This window comes from Parasteatoda tepidariorum, chromosome 9 (assembly GCF_043381705.1).
Source record: "Parasteatoda tepidariorum isolate YZ-2023 chromosome 9, CAS_Ptep_4.0, whole genome shotgun sequence".
In the NCBI taxonomy this organism is placed as follows: domain Eukaryota; kingdom Metazoa; phylum Arthropoda; class Arachnida; order Araneae; family Theridiidae; genus Parasteatoda; species Parasteatoda tepidariorum.
Window position 1 is genome coordinate 27,995,183 of NC_092212.1, and position 15,684 is coordinate 28,010,866.

General features: G+C 32.2%; 1 protein-coding gene across 2 annotated transcripts in view; it reads left to right on the forward strand.

Annotated features, from left to right (window-relative positions):
* Positions 1-15,684, forward strand: part of LOC107446479 (homeobox protein unc-42-like) — an 89,488-nt gene that overhangs the window by 53,416 nt on the left and 20,388 nt on the right. For both annotated transcript variants that reach the window (XM_071185179.1, XM_043054190.2), the window contains exon 3: positions 2,320-2,597. In XM_071185179.1, coding sequence (XP_071041280.1) covers positions 2,320-2,597 — 278 coding nt within the window. The remainder of the gene's footprint in view (positions 1-2,319; positions 2,598-15,684) is intronic.

Consider the following 15,684-nt stretch of genomic DNA (forward strand, 5'->3'; position numbering starts at 1 on the left):
AAAAGAAAAGATATAATCACTTCATCAGCCCACACGATTATATCCGCAAAAAGAGTGCTTTCTGATATTGTATCAATATAGCCAAAGCAAAATATAGCAATACAATAGTGTGAGGAGCACTCAAAAATTTTTTTACAAATATTACAGCAAATAAAATAGAACACAATAAGTAAAAATAACACGTAAAAAAAGAAAATAAAATAAAAGAAAAAGAAAAAAACAGAATAAAACATAAAACATAATCTATAAAGCGAATAGACTATATATATGTATATATACACAGAGAGAGAGAACCTGTTTATCTCGAATCTCACTGGAAAGGCGAAAAATTTGAGGTTTCGAGTTACACGGGTACTTTAAAAAAATTAAATTTAATTAAGAAATTCTATTAAAAGTGCTTAAATTGTTTTTAGTAGAAAAATATACGCATTTCTTTAAATTAATTATCCCACATACATCTATTTACGCAAAATTTTTTAACATGCATTTAACACTGATATGGAAGGTAAACATTGTTCCCAATCAGCAGGAAAATTGTTTTCGAAAGAATTGGCTGATAAACATTGTTCCCAACGGACATTTTATATAATGAAATTAATCAATAGATTAAATTATTTCAACCTACAATTTTTACTAATGCCGTGATATCCAACTTGTTTTTACTTATTGGAACAATCTTATAAAAATATTTTGAGTGGTAGTAAATTTTATGATTCAACATTTTATTATTGACTCAATAAATTTAATTTAATGATTTTTTCCACTTCTAAAATCAAAAAACATCTATTTACACCCATCAATTACGCAAAAAAGTTTTTAAGTGCGTTCAAAACTAAATAAATTAAATTTAACTTAAATTACTTTTTGGCTAAAGCTTTCAATGTTCTAGGATTGCGATTTTCCAATACAATGGCGCTTAAGGACTCGCATTTCTCTAAAATAAAAATAAAAATTAAAAATTTATATAAAAAAAAATTTAAAAAAAACTTTTTCGTTCTCTTAGTTAAAAATTTTTAAAAGTAATTAAAGCTTGTGTAATAATTGGCATTTAATACAGCCAAGATTAAAATCTCCAAAAGCGAGAGCAAGTCGTTAAAAATCGCTGGATTGTAAATTAGCTTCCAGGTCGGTAGCTATGCATTCAATCACCTTCACCTTTTTGTTCAATGTTTCAAAGCAACAGCACTGTCATTGATATTAGTCATAGAAATCTTATTCTTTTACATAGTTTGGATCCGATTTTCGTAATAATATACTAATATTTCCTCACTATATGTATTAATTATATCCTTGTTGTTATCATAGGCCAATAAGGCAAGGGACGTGTTTTTGTTTTCCAGTAGCGCCATCTATGGCCAAGCATTCGTCTTCTGTTACACTTATACGTCATACCCGTTTATATCGCAAACCCATTCACACTCCCATTCATTGATCTGCAGATCGTAATTTTCACCTGAACCAGAGAGCGATCAATCTCCAATTCAGTACCCCAGAGGTATAATTTGCTATGGAAACATGGTGGACTTAGTGACACAACAGATGTAACGTGCAATAGTCACCATTTACTACACGGGGAGTCTTCGGCCGGCTGGATTCGAACTCACTGTTTAACGAACGGGAGTCCAGTGCCCTGCCAACTAGGCTATCCCGGGCAATTTTTTTCCTTTCTTTAAGTTTCTTCTTTTCTAATTTCCTTTTTTTTCTAACTTCTTTTCTAATTTATTTTAGGTTTCACAATTTTATTGGGACAGTTTAAAGTAACGTCTACAATAATGAACAAAATAGAAATTTTGCATGTATGTTGATATTTCTGGGTCCTGATATTTCTGGGTTCTGCCTATCTGTATTGATAAATCATGACTGGGTATTTTATGGGTCAAATATATTGAAAGGTTGGGCAAAAATATGGAAGCACTTCTATATTTTTGCCATTCAATAGTTTTGCCATGGAAAATCTTCTAATACATTTACAATAAAAAGAAAGCTTGTTTACATGAATTAAGTATAGAGTTATTTCCATATTTTTGTCTGACCCCTGCATACTTAATTTTATGACTTATTATTTTGTTTATTCATGTGTTGCAGCTACTGCAAGGAAACAAATGCTTTTCAGAGTGTTAAACAGACATTTCCTACGTATTTTAGATAAATCACTTGAAATTTAAAACAGTTTAAAGGTTATTTTAAAGAAATTTCACTAGTTTTGCACGAACAACAGCTGAAGTTGTAGAAACAAACCAAACTATTCAAAATAATAATTTTTTTCCAGAAATAAATACTGTTTCACTGTTAATGTTATAAATCCCTTTGGTCTTTCAGTACTGACAGCAGCAACAGAAGGTGCCTTTAAGAAACTAAAAGTTGAGACAAGTCCAACTTTAGTAACGTCTGCGAGCAGTCTCACACCCCCTACCACAACGCCCGGAGCGACAGCAAGCACTTGTCCCCCGACGCCAGCCCGACGTCGGCACAGGACCACCTTCACACAAGAGCAACTTCAAGAGCTAGAAGCCGCTTTTGCCAAGTCACACTATCCAGACATCTACTGTCGAGAAGAGCTTGCAAGGATTACGAAGTTAAACGAAGCGCGCATACAGGCAAGTCACATTCTTACCATAAGTTTTAAATTATGAAATGTGGAGTATAAAGAGAATTCAATGGACAACATGTGATCTTATTCATTTTGTGACGTAGCAAATTTATGCCACGCTTATAAGCAAAACGTCAATATTTACCTCAACTTAGTTCCAAATCTAAACCAAAATTTATTTTGAAACGTGCTTGTTATCTTCGCACATACACAAACAGGCAGATCTCTTTACGTAAGAGGCACGGTTGATCCTCTTTCCTGACTTAGGATCAACAAATGTTGAAGCAATTATTTGCATCGAGAACGAAACAGTTCAAAGACTCAGACCATCTGCGTTGTCCATTGCTTCTCATATTAACTATTTAAACGCGAAGGTTCCATTTTTAACACTTGTCTCGCCACATAAAGCGCAAAAACTAATATGCGAACAGCATAAGAAATGGACTTTTCCTATAAATCACAATAGGTTAATCTCGGTGCCGTTCTGCAGGGTGTCTCGGCTATCGTTTCACCATATCTTTTTTAAGTCATACACTGAAATTGGGGGCTACGACTAATGTTTATCCCCACAATTCATTTGTACTGATGTATGTATTATCTTTCACATATCTCACTCGAGTTAAAGAACTATGACAAAAGCTTCGAAACTGTCCAAAGTAGAATTTGCGAACAAGAAAGTTAATGGAGCCGGTTACCCCACTGCTCTGCTTTTTAATTCCGTGTTGAAAGCTTTTCCCTTAAAGCGAGATTTTTTATTGTTATTTGAATTACGTTGTTAGTATTTTGAACTCAATTTTCCGTTTATTAAGACAATGACAAATTGGCATAGAAGAGAGTTGCTTAAATCGTACCACTTTTCACTCTTTGATTTTTAACACTCACAAATCATTGACAAAATTACATTTGAAACATTTTAATAATAGAAAGTTATTTAGATACTAACATTATTTTTTGATAACATTATCTGTGAAGTAAGTACTGAAAATTAATTATTTTTGCAAATTTTGCAAATGGAACGATTTAGGAGATCAGTTGCCTAATTCGTACCACCAGCTTCCTAAATCGTACCGTTCTAGGATAATTTAAGCAAGATGATTAAGCAAATAAATAGGCAATAATCCACAAACCAAACCAAAACAAGTGCATTGTATTATAACGTAAAATACAATTCTGCATATTCAGACAATACAAAATTATAACGTAAAATACAATTCTACCTAATGTAAAATACAATTCTACATATTCTTCAAAGTTCAGAAAAGGGTATTATATGTCAAAAAAATTATCATAAAACATGACAGTTTGTTACTAGAAAGCTCAAGCATGACTTTTACTTGTAAACAAAAACATAATTATAAAAACAATCATTACTTATAAAACAAATTATTTCGTTCAATATTTGATTGGCATATGGTTCAGTTATATTTTAGGTACATCATACAAAATTCTTCTTTTTTTTAACTTTTGCCTGGCTCATTTTTTATGAACCTAAGTTCTACACAGCAAACATTGCATCATATCTTTAACTCAACAAACCTCACACTCAAAGCAAACTATTCGTCAGGATTGGTCAGGTCATTCTGTAAAAAAGTAAATCCCTGGTTTAATACACCTAACTTGGAGTTGCTTTCTTTAATTTTAGTTTACCATTTTTTTTAAAACTGTATTTGAGAGTTTTTGATTTACTTCTCTATAATCATCTCCAACTCCTCTATAATCCTTTTTCTTCGACGAGCTTAATTTGAATCGATGGTTCCAGTTTATTTTTATAATTCCAGTCCTGCTAATTATAACCCAGATGCTTGTTAAAACAACAACTCCTTATGTTTTAGAAGCAACTTTTCTCCTCTTAGGTTTTGGAATCATAGAAATTGATTCTATCGAAACCATCAGTGCAAATAAAGGCATTAAAGCAAATTGGTCTGTTAAATCCCTAAAAGAACGTTTGTCTATTAGTGTCACAAGGAGTTTCATCATTTGGATCCGATTAATTCGTCCCCATGACACTAATTTCACCTGGCAAAAATTCACTTTTATTAAAAACTTGTGGATCAATGAGCCACACACCAAAGCACTTAAATCCTTGAAGAGAATTTTTGAATTGTTCTTACCTCATTTTAAACATCGATCACTAGATTCGAATCTTGGTACCGTGTATTAACCAGCACAGATTAACTTCGAAACCACTTTTCGACTGCTGTGCTTGAAAGAAGAGCTTAAAAAGTAGTTTGTCCAGCGGTTGAAGTAGATGCGCCGTGTAGTCTGGTAGCTATAACATAATTTATTCAGCATTCCTGACCAATTCCAAGGCGTCTACATTTTTTGAATGAGTCAAATGACCATCTAAAAAAGTAGAACTTGCATTATACGGGAACAGGTAGGCAAACTTGTATTTTATTAAATGAGTAATCAAAAGTGCTTTTTGATTTCAAAAATTTCAATCCTGTACAAACAATAGAACTTTTTTAATGTTGGCAGAATTGTTGGAAGAAATTAAAATTATATGGCATATTTGTTTTAAATATATATAAATTAAAACAAATCATATTACTAAAAGAAATTAAACTTATATGGCAGATGTGCACTTTGGAATAGGCTCTTGAATCGTACCCGTACGATTTAGGATTTCAACTAGAGATAGTAAAATTTAAGCACTTTTAGAGGTAGTACAGTTTAGGTAGTACAATTTAGGCGTCACTTTTTAATACGTCACTTAATAACGTCACTTTATTTTTTTACGTCACTTCATAAAATAGTTAGCTGCCGAAGAAACAAGTATAACATAAATAAATAAATTGTTTGGCAATTATCAGACACATTTAATAGTTTGAATACAATAATAGGTCTAATATATCCTTACAAAGAGTGTTCAAAAATTACTTTGAAAACTTGTAAAGCCAATAAATTTAAATAAAAATTTAACGCGTCCACAGCGACATGATTCTACTGCCTGATGAATATATTCACGAGTTCTAATTTATGCGCTAGGGGATAGAAATCATTGTACGATTTAGGAAAGGTACGATTTAGGCAACTTTCCTTTAATTAATTAAAATTAGAAAATGAATAGACAGTGTGCGTTGAGAAGTCTTTGTTACTGTGATAGCAGTATTTAACTACATTAGGTTACATTTTATTTTTCCAGACAATTACGCCAAAGATCTATTTAACAAGAAAATTAATTTGATATTTTATCAAAAAATTTATTGTTTACTTGCAATAATTTAAGTAATAACATTATAATAATTAAATAATAACATTATAATAACTAAATAATAACATTATAATAGCTAAATAATAACATTGTAGTAACTAAATAATAATACTAATAATAACTTAACAATAATAACTAAGTAAAACTAATATAATATTCAAAATTTATCTATTTCATGAAATGCATTGTCATTTAGCAATATTTCTGCGTCAATTTCTAATGCTAATTCAAATTTTTTTAAGTAATTTTTTTTAAATTATTGTCCACTTTAATTGATATTTTACTATTACTTTTGAATCTGAGTAATATTTTAAATTTAAATGCTGGTACGCATTAAAGTCTTTACAGTTTCAATGTGAAATTTTATTTTTATATTTAAAGTTCTAAGCATGCTATTTCTAATTAAATCTCGGAGTTATGAATTTTAGTTAAAATGATTTCGACCATTTCTATATGTAGGTAAATTAAACATACTTATCAAGGTTTGAAAATCACGTGATAGTATTTTTACCTGCTGTGAAATAAATAAAAAAACTATTTCTTCGTACAATTGTAATTCTATCGCTGTTCTATTACCACTCTTGGGGAAAATCCTTATCCTCGGAAAGCGTGAGAGTTAGCAGGAGTAGTAGTAAAATATCAAATTACACTAATGATTTTTCTAGCGTTAAAAAAAGAAGAAAAAACATGATTTGCAGGACCTTTAAACAACAATTAAGATTGGCAGACGTTTTTCTTCTTTAAATCTTTAAATTAATTGTAAGATTCAATGCAATGTCTGTGTATTTTAATAAGTCGTCGTAGTCAAAATCGATTAAAATAAAATTTACCATACCGAGTATCAAACGTAAATACACAAATCAAATCTTGCTCCATTGTAAAAAAAAATAATAAAAATATACAAAAAATCCCTGAGCGTTTCTGAATATGTAGGACAGCTATGGTGCATGTAGTTTACAAACACGTTTCTGAATATTTTCGAAAACCTCTTTCTATAATATTCTGAAGCATTTCGCAGTTCTTCAGAAATATTTTCAATCATATCTTACAGTTTTGGAAGAGAAAAATTTTTTTAAATCATACCGAACTTAATTATATCATACCAAGCATCAAATGTTAATACACAAATCTTGCTCCACTGTAAAAAAAAAAAAATATTCCGGAACGTTTCTGAATATGTGGGGCAGCTATGGTGCATGTAGTTTACAAACACTTGTCTAAATATTTTCGAGAACCTCTTTCGATAATATTCTGAAACATTCCGCAGTACTTCAGAAATATTTTGAATCATATTTTACAGTTTTGGAAATATATTGAATATATATATGAAGCATTATTTTAATATTTCGTAAGCCTCTTGTGGTATCTATCAACCTACAATGTAAAGCGTTATCTATCAAAGTAGTTTCTCAAATTTGTTAAGAGTTATTATGTTTTATATACTAGTAAATTAGAATTTAATAGTTGACTCTTTGACGCTACACTTCGAAACTAAATTAGCGTTAATGCCATTCAGTTTCCTACTTTTTAAGATGAAAGAAATGTTTCTCGTTGATCGGAAACAGAATATATGATATTAAATTAAATTCTCTGAGATTTTTGGAAACTTTTTTGTCGTGTCAAAATAAGTTTCTGAAATTTTTTACAGTGTGGAAAAGTAAATAATCTAAAATATCTCTATCTTTTGATTGGAAAAGTGAGCAAATCCGTGTTTACTAAAGTAAACACGGATTTGCTATAAAGTAAACTAGCTATAGAAAGAGGTGCGAAATTGCTTCGCTTTTTCTGCAATATTTTTTTAGATGTAACAAAGTTTATGTTTTAGAGCAGGGTTGCTCTAAAACATAAACTATGACAAAAGAACATAACATAAAAACATAAACAAAAGAACATCTCTTATAGTGTAAAAAAGTTTATGTTTTAACCGTTTTAATGCCGAATTAAAAAATAACTTGAAATTAGATAAATTCACTTCCATAACAAGCATCTAAAAACAACAAATAAACAACAAGATATTCTACATATTCTTTCGGAATTTTTTTTTTAAACTACCTCAAGTGGAGCGCAGTTTGTGCGTTCATGACATTTTTGGTAATTTTGTTTCCTGCTTTCTCAATTCTGATGTCTCATTAAATTTCACTTTTTTATTCGGTTTCATATTTGTCAATGGGCTTTCACTTTTTCTTTTTTTATTTGTGCCTGATTTCATTTCCATTTCATTTTTTTCCCAATATACCTGTATTACTTTTAAATTCCACGGACTGTAAATTCCACGGACATAGAATGGCATAGCAGGCTCGAAGATTTTTCAACTATGTTTTCCGCATAAATAAAACACCGGGTTCATCAGGCTCTAGTTATCAAATATCTAGCTCTTCCAAATCTGAATCATAAAATCTTTCTAAGATGTTTGTTGTATTGCCATTCATCTCTTAGACATGGGGCTAAGGGGAAGCAAAATTTGTAAATGAGGCAAATACAAAAAAAAAGGACTCACTTTGTAGTATCAAATTTTTCGTAGAAGTAAAATAAATCACAAGAGTCAGAAAGTAAAAACTATCAATAGCAAGAATATATGCAACACCACTGCTGAAAACATATTGAAAAACTCCTTTGTTAAATTTTAACTCTGTCAAACCATTAAAAAAAGCGATCACCTTATAAGAAAAAATTTCTTTTCAATAAGTTAGTTTTTCAATAAAAGAGAAAAACACTGAGTGCATATCTAACTGATATCTAAGTATTTTGTCTTTATTCTATCAGCCACCTGTAAATTCATGTCAAAACTTAAGCACGTACGTCACGTCTTTTTTCATTCAAATATCGTTATTTATCTTGAATAAGTATCATAATACCAAATAAATGAAATGCACACATAACAAATTTTTTAATACAATTTTTTAATAACTAATTTTACTTAGACATATATTTTTTTTAATTTGATAAATTTTTTTTTGAAAAATACAATCCTAATTGTGGTATATCTTGTCTTCCTCAAATTAGAGAATTTTTTTCGCTCTATAACTATTTTTTTTTCTAATTTTTGAAGCTGTGCACAACGAAAAAATTTGATATGAAAACGTATGGTGTGGGTAAAATGACTTTTATGTAGAACACGATGCTTTTTACAGCAGAATTATTATAACAAAGTTTTACAATAAACAAAGAAATACATTACTGTACATTAGTAGTATTCGCCAATTTATAAACTTCTCTATTAAATTAGCACTTTGATACCTTTTTAAAATATATTTAAAAGGTGAAATAATTAAGTAATTCGCGAGAGATAATTAAATAATTCGTGAGAATCAAGATACATCATAAATATAATTGTAATTCCCATATAATAATTTCGTTCTAATATAATCGTTGCTTTGTTCACCAAAATGGTTATATAAGAGTTACCACAAGTACAGTAGTACCTCTAGTGAGGGACACTCTTTAATCAGAAATAATTTCCATTTAAGGGGCAACTCTGCTGGTGCCGGCCTTTAAGAATAGGCGTTAATGCCTCTTAATAAGAAACGCTGGAAAAATATAAGATATAGATTGTGGAACACAATAATAATTTAAATAATCTTTGATATCAAAGTGAAAAGAGAATCGTCATTTTTATATGTATATAAAAGCTAAAAGTAAAAAGAATATAAATATGAAATGACACATAAAACGTTATACTGTGGTTTCAGTTCTATGATGAAGAACTTTCTCTAGTGTTGAAACGCAGGGAGAATCGGAGGAAAATTTACAAATTAAAATAAGGATAAAAATTGAAATTGGTAGGGAACAAGTTTAAATAGGATAATCAAATAAAAGTTGTCGTGCGTACATTTTTCATGTTATCTACAATTTTTAAACAAATTTATGCAACAAACTATATTTAAATAAACTTCTAACAGTTACTATTTGGCTCATTTCATAAACTTTTGAAGAAATTAATTTTTAATTAACTTTTTTTAATTTACTTTGGTAAATACTTGTGATTATCTCACTTTTTAACAGATCATTTAATTAACATCTTAATACAACATAGATTTTCAAATTGAATTACTACTTTTTTAGTTTTTATACAGCCTTTGAAGAAGGGACAAAAATTTTGGTCCGGGAGTAGTACCCTAGTGGGAGGTACTACTGTAGATATTTAAGGGAATTTCCTTCCATCCTCACGCTCTGACTTAAATAAGCCATTTTTTGCTCGAGAAGAAATCTGTTTGTTATTATTCTAGCATGGTGCAAGTTGCCCTGTTGTCATCAGACAGAAATTAAAGAACAAACCGACTGTAATCTCAAGTTTTTTTTTTCGTTTAAAAAAATTTTCAACTTTCCCCTAACGATGGTCAGTGGATCAATATTTTCGATGGTAGTCTTGTAATGTATGATTCTTGGTTTCATAAATTTGATATATTGTGATTTTACTCACCACTACTTCTAAATAATATCAAAACTTATGTGATACACCACTTTGTAATTGCAAAACAGTGCTGACCCTTTGAAAAACTTGGCAAAATTAACCGAAATTCTGGTAATTTTAGTTTATAGTTCTCTACCATTTTTTAAAACCGGAGCAGTTGGCATCTATGTTAAGCAGATTCTCCAATATTCCAGGCCGTTAAGAATTATTCTATTCCGTGGTAATGAACTAAATCAGAAAATTTTGTAACAAATAAATTTCTTAACACGTTGAATGCCACGCTAATTTTGCATGGCTTGCCCGTCTGGCTTGTCCGCTCAAGGGAGGAATCCCTTGAGCAACTTTTTCATTTCGCCACGAGCCTAGCACGTGGCTTCCTCAGGCGAGTTCTTGACCACAAACAATGTATGGTATCTCCCGTGGCTGAAGGGGGGGAGGGGAAATCCTCCAAAATATAAGATCCCTGAAGATTCTCAAGAGCGTGCAGTTTAGCATATAGTAGAAACCGCCCTTTTTTGTGAAGAGGATATCAAAGCGTCGAGTGTCAGAAACAGCTTCTTGTGGAATGAAACAGCTTCTTGTGGAAAGCCTAAATTCCCCGAATGTTATCTCGATGACCCTCCACCCTCTTGTTGGCCACTCAGATGAACAAAGCTTCATTTTTAATTTGTTCCTGTTTTCTGATTACCTGCCTGGTTACACGGCATAACCCTAGTGACACGACCCTAGTAATGTTTTATCTAATTAAAATACTGCAAGAGCAGACAAAAGGACAAGATTATGTACTTATAAACTCCCTATTAATCGACACCAAACGTTAACTTAATGTTCTTTACCTTCAAGATGGTCACTTTCCACCATCTTCTAACATAAACCATGCTAAAAATAGAGGGTGGTGATACTTATCAGCATGATCAATTTGTACTGAAACACCAGAACTATTAACACAACACCAAATTACTGCTTTTCAAAAGGTGCTTGTCCTCAACCTAAGACTGTCATAAATCAATGACTTTTTTCTATCAGTAGTTTTACTTTGTATGTCATCTAGCAGTATTCATGAACGCGAAGTTACTTTAATATTTTTTTTTTCCATACAGAAAAGGTCTTTATGCGCTCAAACGAGAAACCATGTTCTAAACGTCTAACTATTGTAATATTTATGCCAGTAATGCAAAAAAAAATTTAAATCACGCTAAAAAAAATTCCAAGAACCTTTTTTTTTGTTTTTTAAAAAAAGCCGTGAAATTAATGTGTCCTTGACTATGAATCCGTTCCGCCTCTTAAGTTCAGAAAAATAATATATTTTTTTCCTCCAAAAATTGAAGGAAAAAAGTAAAATCCATGATTAATTTTCCAAAGGATTGTGGAAACTTTAAAATCAAAGTTCAATGCTAGGGTGTTCATGTTTTCCTTAATATCAAGAATCTCAAGGCTGAGTATTTATGACAAATTTTGAAAATGTTTAGTATCCGTTTATATTTTAACAAATCTCCTACCAGAAGATATAAATTCTAAACTGCTAAATCCAAATATAGCACAATTTATGTTCGGAAATAAGTCAATTGTTATTGTTGTGAGTAAAAAACATCCAATCATGTTGAAAAGCTGCCTGACTTAACAGAAATCCGTTATAAGAATATTGTTTAAAAGGGGAATTATCTATAAAAAGAATCCAGGCATATCCGCTAAACCATACTAAATTCTGAAACTCCAAAAGCCACTTACGGAAATTTCATGATGATAGCTTTATTTTATTGGGATTGAAATTTTCGAACAAAGGCGTATTGTTCACCGTTGCTCTACGTTCAAAGAAGAAAAAAATTCTTTACTTACCAGGTATATCAAAAGAAATCTGCTTTTCTACCAAATCCCCGAAAATATCTAGTAAACTTTGCATATTGCCATGACTATGCATAATTGATAAAGATGCACGACTTTGCCGCTTTTAGCTCTTTTTTTCCCCTATAATTCTGGTTTCGAATTTTTAACTTCAAATTTGCATCTCGCTTTTGACTCATGAGACTTTATTTCCGCTTTTCCTGTTTATGGTGCAGTAGACGAACCCGAGGCATATGCAAAGTACGCTTGTTTACTAGTTCCTACAACTCCCTCCTCCCCATCATCCCTCAACGTTGCAAAAAGGTTTTGCAACGACGCAATCCTATTGTTGATGCCCTTTTATTCCATGCCTCCTCTTTCCTTTTTATATTTTCCAGTTTCATCTTCTTTTTCTTTATTTATTTATTATTATTTTTCGGAACTCCGCTCCGAAAGGGTAAAAACTAGGAATCCTTTTGATGGAGAGAGCCACAGCTGCGTTGGTACTGCTTGATCCTCGTCTCACTTACATAATTCGCGGCGCTTACTTCGAAACTTTCGCCATTTTTTTCCCTTCATTCTTCTTATCAACCTCTTCGTTCCCCAGTTCTTCCGCCTCCTCGCATTCGTATAACCCGATTTTGGAAGGGGTCCACACACGCGTACTGAGGGGGATGGGAAGAGGAAGGGAACACATGGGGGTTAAGGAATGCCCGTTTCATATGCAGAATCCATTACTATCGTTCGCCGGGGCTTCCCGTGTACGCTCTTGTCATACCAAATGAAGGCCGCTTGTTTTTCTTGTTCTGCTTCTCGCCGAGCAGGCCTTTTCCTAGAGAACAGCACTCGGCACCTCCCTCGCGCACCCCCAAGCCACATACACACTCTATTCCAAGCTTGAAAGGAAAGAGCCGCATTAAGACTGAGGGGGTTTGGGGTTGGTGGACTAGCAACAAGGCGCTCCACTCTGCCGCTCTAATCAAGATTGGCATTCGAGCGCCGCGACAACTCGCAGGCTGCAAATTCGATTTACCTTCGGGCAACGGGGAAAAGCGTAATGGACTTGAAGACAGGAATCGCACGCCCGAAAAAGCCGGGAGTTGGGCTCTGTACGCCTCTCCACCTCGTCTACCCCATACCATCCCTTCCCAGCCACCAACTGCAATCAGTGGGACCAAGTAGTAATGGCGTAGAAAAGGGAGAAGAGAATATATCCTCAGCGAAACTTAACGGATTTGATTTGGGGCCAACCCGGCTAAAAGAGGTCTGATAAAGTTCCCTCCCTAAAAATTACTTTAGTCTCATTGTCGGTTCTGGTGCAACGGCGAGAAATCACATTAGGACCCACGATCTCTTCGTTATAAAGCTGCTCGGTGTGGTCCAAAGCTTTGCCCCATTCCATATACCTTTTGCAATGCAATAAGTGACGGAGCATGTCAACATGAGAGAGAAGACACCTTTCTGCCGGTATAATGAAATGCATTAGCGAAGTGACCCAGTTCAATTATTTGTTCACACTGACACTCCTGACTGCATTCTTGAATTGTGACACTGCACACTCACAATGAGAAGGCTAATGTATTTAGCTTACCTAGTTTAGGTCGTGTGATAACTGTTGTCATTTTAATTGATGCAGTCTCTCTCTTTGTTCTGATCAATGATTTTAAAAGAAATTAATAATGGAAAAACAATTAAAATTCTTGTTGAAATAAAAATAACTAAAATGTTGCCATTTAAGGTTTTTTTGCAATCCAATAACTTTAACTAAATGTACTTAGTTGAGATAAATTAAATGAATGATCATACTGCGCTTGCACTTTTTCATAAAAAACACAATAAAATCCTTTTAGATATACGTTTATTAGAATTTTTCTTAAGTCATCTCTATTACAAACATATTTAACAATAAAAATCAGATATGTAAGAATTTGTTGCTAAGCGTTAGTACTTTAAATTATTACAATCATCAATATTGTTGCTGAATTTTGAGACTGTCAAAGGTTTTTAAAAAAAATTAAAATAAGAATTCATTTAATTCCCTTCAAGCACTGGTTAACCACTTTTTATTTCATAAGTGCTGTCCTGATATTTAAAATCAGAATTACGACCATAGTTGATAGAAACTCTGATGCTATTGATAATCAGAACATTTGAGTCTTCTGCACTCGAAATACTTTCAGCGTTTCCCTCCAGAGCCGTAACATGGGAAAAAAAATTGGTTGTAAAACAATTTCATTTTTAACTAATGCGTGGGGTGGAAATATCATAAACTCTTTCACTTGAATAAGAAGCAATTATATACACCTATTATGACTATTAAAAAATCTTGGTTGTCATGTCTCTTTCCCCAAAACAAGCTAGAATGAAATAATTTTTTTAACAGTTCTTGCTTTTTCCATCTGCAGAGCAATTGAACTTTCAGTCCTGCTTCCCTCATGAATTTCAAATATATATGTATATATATATGTGTGGGGGGGGGGGGGTTAGTGCAGCATAGGAGTAAGTAACGACGATAATTTAACAAACATAACAATTTAATAGAAATAAAAAGGATAGAAGGATAAGTTTAACATTATTGACATGACTCGTGAGAGCTGCCTTCGCGCAGTGTTCTCCGGAATGCATGTGAATAAGAATTAGATTGTTCTCAAACGAATCTGATATTAGAGAACAAGAATTAGTTTTAAAAAAGAAGTCGTAATAAATGGAACCACAAAAGGAAATTTTTGTTTGAGACGGTAAACAATCTTAGGATGGCTAAAGCCGCCATTTGCCGACATATAAACAAAAATCGAACTGCTATAACCGTTATTTGAGTTAACGTGTCAAAACTAAATAAACGAAAACAAAACCTAATATTATAAGGTATTAAATATTTCCTATGTCATTATACCCAGTTAATGATCACTTATTTCACATTTACTTAAAAAGGTAATTGAAATACTAAATTACATTATTGAAAAAAATTTTGATTTAATAAATTTGATTTACAATGATTTGGCCCATCACTCTATGTAAACTATATAACTATGTATGTGAGAATGGATAACTGAGTTGTAAAGTTTTAAGTGCTGGCAAAATTAAACATAATCTTTATTGTTAATATTACTGCCCTTTAATGAATTGAAAAGATGTAGGACAGGTGGTCGTGGCATCAAAGTGATTACACTATATCGCTCTTGAACTAAAACAGCGGCACAGCTCAAAAAATCATGTTTTGATACAAGTGGGCTCAAAGTTTTCATTGCTAAGGAAAATGCATAAGAAATGCTTTAGTTTGCTTAACACTAGAAGGACTGAAACTTTGTATGTACCTATATTGCCCAAAAGCAGTCAAAATGACTGCATTGTGAAAGAATAATTAATGAGTAAAAAAATTTGTTTGAAATTAATTTTTAATATTTTTTATATTTATATAACAAGTTACTAGCAAATACTAACTATAAAAAAATTATATGTTGTAAAAAAAGTCACAAAATTCTGAGAAATTGTGTCACTATATACATCGTTTTTCTAACAGAAATTAAAAAGCAGTCAAAATGACTTCCTTGGGCAATCTAGTGTTAAACGAAGATTATCTTCAGGGGCGGATCCAGAAATTTTTCCTGGGGAGGGTCACGGACTCAGATTCCCCCCCCCCCCCCCCCC